At 61.8% G+C, this 6,949-nt stretch overlaps 1 protein-coding gene across 2 annotated transcripts; it reads right to left on the reverse strand.

Moving 5' to 3' along the window:
• Positions 1 to 211: 211 nt before the first annotated feature.
• GMFG (glia maturation factor gamma) lies at positions 212 to 6,043 on the reverse strand. Of its 2 annotated transcripts, none has more exons than XM_034792334.1 (7): positions 5,893 to 6,043; positions 3,978 to 4,074; positions 3,440 to 3,489; positions 1,992 to 2,041; positions 1,328 to 1,410; positions 870 to 943; positions 212 to 396 (listed from the first exon to the last, which is right to left on the reverse strand). In XM_034792334.1, the coding sequence occupies exons 1-7, from the start codon at positions 6,013 to 6,015 to the stop codon at positions 325 to 327; spliced, it is 549 nt and encodes a 182-aa protein (XP_034648225.1). In that variant the 5' UTR covers positions 6,016 to 6,043; the 3' UTR covers positions 212 to 324. The 2 variants fall into 2 exon arrangements, with proteins under 2 accessions (XP_034648225.1, XP_034648226.1); XM_034792335.1 differs by having other exon boundaries at positions 261 to 396; positions 5,811 to 5,942.
• Positions 6,044 to 6,949: the final 906 nt, after the last annotated feature.

Below are 6,949 nucleotides of genomic sequence, written 5' to 3' on the forward strand. Positions count from 1 at the left end.
CACAGGGAGGGGGGCTAGGTCCAGGCCATGGGGGTGGGGGCTCAGAACTGAGAGCAGGCAAGGGGGGGGCAGCGTTAGACCCCCAGCAGGGACAGACCCAGGCAGTAATGGGGGGAGGGGCAGACCCAGGCAACTCTGGGGGTGGCAGGGTTACCCCCCCCCCCCCCCCAAGCAGGGACAGACCTCAGACATGGACCAGACATGGGGTTGGAGTCCAAGTGGTTTATTTGCTTCCCTGACAGTAGCTGGAGAGGGTGGGGGTCCCGGGCCGAGTGGAGTCGGGGGGGATCACGGAGCCGGCCGTTGGGGGGATCTCTCCACGTCCTAGCGGAAAAAGGCCAGCCGTTCCCGCAGCCACTCCTCGGTCAGGTCCTCCGTGGTCCGGATCTCGAACACCTTGGGGGCGGGGGGAGAGGTGGATGGAGCTGGGGTGGGCATTAATGTGGGGTCCTCCAGAGAGGAGCCTCGATTCAGGGGCGTGGATGCTGAATGGGGGGGTACCGATCCCATCTCTAGGGGCTGGGGGATCCCAGCTATGGGGCAATGCAGGGATTGTCCTGGCTAGATCCCAGGTATGAGGGCAGGTCCCTGCTAGATGGGTGGGAGGCCCGGGTGGCGAAGAAGCAATAAGACTGCATGCTATAGGGCAGCCCTCCGGCCCTGGGACGAGGCAGAGCAGGGTGTAGGGGAGGGGAGAGCAACAGCCCCTTCCACCATGGGCCAGTGGGGAGGGGCAGAGGTAACACCCCCTCCCCCCAGCATGGGTATGTGACTGGCAGCTTGGGTGAGGAGTCTATGGGGAGCAGGGGTCCCTGGGCTGCCAGCGTTGCCCATGGGAGGAGCTCGAAGGGGCGGCACTTTCCTGGTACCTTGGTGAGCTCGGCTGCCTGCACCAGCCTGTTCTTGCTCCCAGCATACATCATCTGCTGCTCCGGCTTGCACCCTGCCCCATGGGGAGAGACAGAGATAGAACCCAGGAGTCCTGGTGCCCAGCTCTAACCTCTAGACCCCCCTCCCCTCCCAGGGCTGGGATAGAACCCAGGAGTCCTGGCTCCCGTCCCCACCCAAACCACTAGATCCCACTCCCCTCCCAGAGCTAGGGATAGAGCCCAGGAGTCCTGGCTCCCAGCCCTGCCCCGCTCTAACCACTAGACCCCACTCCCCTCCCAGAGCTAGGGATAGAACCCAGGAGTCCTGGCTCCTAGTCCCGCCCCCCTCTAACAACTGGACCCCGCTCCCTTCCCAGAGCTAGGGATAGAACCCAGGAGTCCTGGCTCCCAGTCCCGCCCCCCTCTAACAACTGGACCCCGCTCCCCCTGGTTCTCACCGACTGGGCTGGAGAAGATGAAGCAAAGCGGGTAGGAGATGCGCCCGTCATCATGGACGTATTTGTAACTGTACACCACAAAGGTAGCCCCAGTCAAGGATGCAGCTGCTTCTCGGCTGAGCTGGGCCACCCTGAAACGCTCCTGTCTCTATCCTTCTCCGTCTCGCCACCCTCCTGGCCGCTTCTGCCCCCCAATACCCGCTCTGGGCTGCCCCCACCCATGTCAGCCCCGCCAGCCGTCAGAGACATTGGGGTCTCCCAGGACCCCAGCCCAAAGCCCGGAGCTCTGGTGCTCCCGCCCAGCCTCCCACCGCACTGCACAGCCACGAGCGGGGGGTTGTGGGGTACACCCCCCCACAAAAGGGACTCGTTTTCCTCTCCCTCTCTGTGCTGCCCCCCGCTGCTCTGATCTCCTGGCTACTCCCTGTAGCCCCCTCTGATCTCAAATCTGCTCCAAGCTGGGGACAAGGGACCCTTTTCCCTGCCCACAGCCCCGGTACCCATCCTCTCCCGGGGGGCAAGGATGATCCCAGAGGACACCCCCCCACACACACACCTACATGCATCCCGCATGCATACTCCTGGCCTCCTGCCACCATGTGCAATGCCCGCACTCTGCCCGGTGGCTCGGATGCCCCCTCCCCGCCCCACGGCAGAAGGATATCGGGGCTGGCGCTCCGGCAGCTCGCTCTTCAGCTCCTCCGGAGAGATGTCCTGTGGGAGAAATGCCAAAGGCTGCATCAACTAAGGGGGGTGGCAGGGTGGGGAAGAGGACAAGGAGCCTCCCCGTCACCCACCATTGTACAGATGGGGAAACTAAGGCGCGGAACAGGGCAGAGACTTGATCTAGGTCGCCCAGCAAGTCAGTGGCGGAGCCAGATGTGGAACCCAGGAGTTCTGGCTCCCTGCCCTGCCTGGCAAAGTGGTTAGAACAGAGCAGGTCCTGGGAGCCAGAACTCCTGGGTTCTTTCCTCCGATCTGGGAGGAGAGGGGAGTCTAGTCGGTCACAGCATGGGGGGCTGGGAATCAGGACTCCTGGGTTCTGGACTGGACTTTCTATGCGTTTCTTACATACAACACCCAGATAATGGAGCCCATGAAGCTGGTTCTGGGTCAGTCCTAATTCCCGGGGCGGGATCTAACTCAGGCCCCGTAGTCTCCACGGTGCGTTTGGCCTCAGCGCTGCAGCAATCCCTTGTTCCAGTGCTGCGAGCCGGAAACTGTGTGGCAGCTTCATTCAGGTTGTAAAAACCGCAGGCTCGGATCGAATTAAGTATGAAAGCGACTGGTGCGAGCCGTGGCACCTCCCCGGGGCTATTTCATTCGATGGTAAATTCAATGTATTTTCCTCCGGCCCACGTCGGTTCTCGACGCGCTGCAGGAACGTCGCATGCAGCAGACCGGGGAACGCAGAACGCAAACAACTGTTTGGAAGGAGAGCGGGGTTCCTTTCGGGGCCACGCGCCTACCCCGAAGGGCCCGGCACTCAACCTTAGAGGGCGAGATGCAGAGAGAGGGACAGTGTGTGTGTGTGTGTGTGCGCTCCCCCCTTCTGGAGCAATGGGCACCTGCTCTCTTTGTGCGTGTGTGTCCTTGTCCCTGCTGGAAGGGATGAGGCCTGCTCTGTGTATGTCTGCTGCCCCCTGCTGGAGCAATTGTCACCTGCTCTGCATGTGTCCCTGCTGGAGGGATGGGGACCTGTGTGTGTGTGTGTGTGTGTCCCTGCCTCCCCCTGCTGGAGGAGATGAGCCCTGCTCTGTGTGTGTGTGTGTGTGTGTGTGTGTGTGTGTGTGTGCACTGCCCCCTGCTGGAGCAATTGACATGTGCTTTGTGTGTGCCCAAGAGCCTGAGAACACTGCCCTCTAGTGGAGACAATCAGACTGCTACTTCTGCACCTCATAGCCCCCTACAATGCTTATAAGGTTGCTTCTCTAGCCCCAGTGGCAAGGGGCTGGGCTTTGGAAGCAAGAGGAGCTGGGTTCTAGCCCTGCCTATGCCGTGGGAGCCCTGTGGCATCAGGGAGGAGTTAGGCACGAGTCTGCTGCCTGCGAGGCCTTTAACCGAACTGGGCTTTCCAAAGGTCGCTGGAAGAAAGGAGTGAAAGGTCCCCACCTGGAATTCCTCCTCCAGCACCACCAGCTGCCGCTCCTTGTCAATCTTCACTGGGGGGAGAGACAGAGCCAGGGTCACGATCTGCACATGGGCCACCTCCGCCAGCAGGTACCGGAGCAGCGCTGCCTTCCCCTGGGGGACGCAGAACGACCCCCCAGCCAGCGCTCGGGCCCTGCTCCCCACAGCGCCCCCTGCTGGGACTGGAGTAGCCTGGGGCTGCCCCCACAGCCAGCACCTGTGCCCCCTGGTGGGAGAGGTCAGGGAGGGAGTAGCTGGGAATCACCCCACAACCAGTGATCCTGCCCCATTCCCCACAGCGCCCCCTGCTGGGACTGGAGTAGCCAGGGGCTCCCCGCACAGCCAGCACTCCTGCCCTGCTCTCCACAGTGCCCCCTGCTGGGAGAAACTGGCCCCAGCGGCTGTCCGGGGCACAGGCAGGGTGGAAGAGCAGCCAAGGCGCGTGCCGGTGGGGGTCAGGGAGGCGGAGAAGGGCCGGGGATGGTGCCCATGTGGAGGGAGCCGGCCCGGGGACACTCACTGAGGATGGCCGCGTTGTTGGTTTCCTTCCGGAAGCGGAATTTCCTCAGCTTCTCCGTGAGCGCGGGGTCCACGTCGCACACGACCAGGGAGTCCGACTGCAGAGAGACCGGCCATGAGAGGGGGCAGGGTCTGGGGCAGCCTCCCTGCGGGACTCCCAACCCCAACCTGGAGGGGAGGGAAGCTGCCGCCCACAGCCAGCATTTAGAATATCAGGGTTGGAAGGGACCTCAGGAGGTCATCTAGTCCAACCCCCTGCTCAAAGCAGGACCAATTTTTACCCCAGATTTTTACCCAGGTCCCTAAGTGGCCCCCTCAAGGATTGAACTCACAACCCTCGGTTTAGCAGGCCAATGCTCAAACCACTGAGCTATCCCTCCTCCTGCCTTGCACCCCACAGCGCCCCCTGCTGGGACAGGCTAGGGCTGGAGTAGCCGGGGTTGTTTCCAAGGAAACAGCCTCCTTCTGCCCATGGTGAAGCCTACACCGCTCTGGCCGAGCCCTGCCCAGCTGCAGGGGACATGCCATGCCTGGGGGGTGGGGAAGGAAGAGCGCACACGCATGTAGGTCACTGCCCCCTTGTGGTGGGGAAGGGAGGGGCAGCCATCGTGGGTGTGGGCCCAAAATGTTTCATGGTCTGTTGTGCATGGGAGAGACTCACCGGCTGAGACGTGCACACACGCACACCTCCCCGCACACACACACATACATGTTTAATCTCACACATGTCATTTTGCTGGCACACCCAGTGTCACACGTACACACCCATTCCCATTGTCACACCCACACAGAGACACACCCAGTGTCACACACACACACACATCGCCTCACAAACACCAACCCACCCATTGTCACATAGATACAGATGCCCACCCCTTGTCACACACACCCATTGTCACACCCACAGCCATTGCCACACACACCCATTGTCACACACACCTGTTGTCACACCCACACACTCTCATTGTCACACACAGACATTGTCACACACACACACACACTCATTGTTACACAAACACATTGTCACACACACACATTGTCACACACACATTTCACACACAGAGACTCACACACAGCCATTGTCACCTCCCCATACACACACTGTCACTCACACATCCATTGTCACACACACACATATTGTCACACACAGATTCACTCCCATTGTCACACGCACACATTATCACACACACAGAGATTCACACCTATTGTCACACACAGACTCATTGTCACATACACACATTCACACCCATTGTCACACACAGTCTCACACCCACATAGCGGGGTGGGGATGGGGATGGGTTGATACACAGATGGCAGATGAAGAAACTTTTCTGTACCTAGCCACTTTTCCGGACCGCCTTTGATACCAGGGTCTCAGGGGGGCACCCGGTACAGCCAGGCAAATACTGTCACCGTGCTAAGCGCCAGATCTCCCGCCTCCCCCAGAGGGGTCTGGTGAGCAGTTCCCGCGATCCACAGGCTGCAGCCAGGCTCTCCAGGGCGCAGGCACCTTTTCTGGGCCTCCCACCCACCACCATTGCTGGTGCCGCTTGGAGCCACCGCTGAAATCTCGCAGCTTGCAAACCCCTCCTGCTGCAGGGCGCGGGGCCCAGAGCTGCCATCCACGGGCACATGGCCTCCTGCCTCCCCACCCCAGCCAGGCTGGGGCCCTCGGAGCGAAAGACTCAGTTCGAACACGCCCCGAATCCTGGATCCCAGCTTTGCAGGGGAGCTGGGGGGGTGGGGACATGCAACACCTGCTCCATAAGGAACCCCCAATGCGCCCCCCCCACCCTTCCTGACCCCCTCGCCGTGAAGCAATGCTCAGCCTGACCATTCTCCCGCGGTCTCTGCCCTCCCAGCGCTGGGCGGCCTGACTCTCGGCTTTCCTCGCTGCAAGTTGGACTGGCGCTGACCTTGTGACAGGATGCTCGGAGCGCAGTTCCTCCGGTCGGGGACACTTTGACAGCACTGATCTGCTGGGGGAAGAGGGGGAAGTGTGGGGGTGGGGGAGGGGAGGGAAGGGCAGGTATGGTCATGTGTGGAAAGAGGAAGGGGTTTGCCTTCTAGGGGCCACAAGGGGAAGGGAACGGTGACGGGGGAGCGGATTGGGAAGTAAAAGGGCAGAAGTGGCCGGGCAAAGCCCCAGGGCGCTCATAGATCACCCAGTGTGCCACCACATCCTGTTTTGGATGAGCTGAACCAACGGCCACCTACCTCCCGCCACCACCACTCCCCGCCAGCTTCACACCACATGCACACAGGTCACACAGCTTCCACTGCGGCCTGCGCCTTGCACGCACCTTTACATGAGGGTGACGTGGTCAATCAACCACCGACAGACTGCGATCAGGGCCCCGTCATGCCAGGCGCTGCACAGACCTCCACCGAGATCAGGGCCCCGTCGTGCCGAGCGCTTCCCAGACCCCGACCGAGATCAGGGCCCCGTCGTGCTGGGCGCTGCCCAGACCCCGACCGAGATCAGGCCCCCCCGGTGCCAGGCGCTGCCCAGACCCCAACCGAGATCAGGGCCCTGTTGTGCCAGGGCTGCCCAGACCCCGACTGAGATGAGGGCCCCGTCGTGTCAGGCGCTGCACAGACCACAACCAAGATCAGGGCCCTGTTGTGCCAGGCACTATACAGACCCCGACCGAGATCAGGGCCCTGTTGTGCCAGGCACTGCACAGACCCCGAGATCAGGGCCCTGTTGTGCCGGGCACTGCACAGATCCCGAGATCAGGGCCCTGTTGTGCCAGGCACTGCACAGACCCCGACCGAGATCAGGGCCCTGTTGTGCCAGGCACTGCACAAACCCCAACCGAGATCAGGGCCCCGTCGTGCCAGGCACTGCACAGACCCCGACCGAGATGAGGGCCCTGTTGTGCCAGGCACTGCACAGACCCCGAGATCAGGGCCCTGTTGTGCCAGGCACTGCACAAACCCCGACCGAGATCAGGGCCCCGTCGTGCCAGG

The sequence above is a fragment of the Trachemys scripta genome, chromosome 16 (assembly GCF_013100865.1).
Source record: "Trachemys scripta elegans isolate TJP31775 chromosome 16, CAS_Tse_1.0, whole genome shotgun sequence".
Classification (NCBI taxonomy): Eukaryota; Metazoa; Chordata; order Testudines; family Emydidae; genus Trachemys; species Trachemys scripta.

Excerpts from the sequence above, each read along its gene's own strand:
- GMFG (XM_034792334.1), bottom strand. The coding sequence starts at position 6,015 with ATGACCATACCTGCCCTTCCCTCCCCTCCCCCACCCCCACACTTCCCC. Across the intron at positions 4,075-5,892 it reads TCCGAGCATCCTGTCACAAG|TCGGACTCCCTGGTCGTGTG; the intron begins GTCAGCGCCAGT and ends GTCTCTCTGCAG. Across the intron at positions 3,490-3,977 it reads CAACAACGCGGCCATCCTCA|TGAAGATTGACAAGGAGCGG; the intron begins GTGAGTGTCCCC and ends CTCTCCCCCCAG.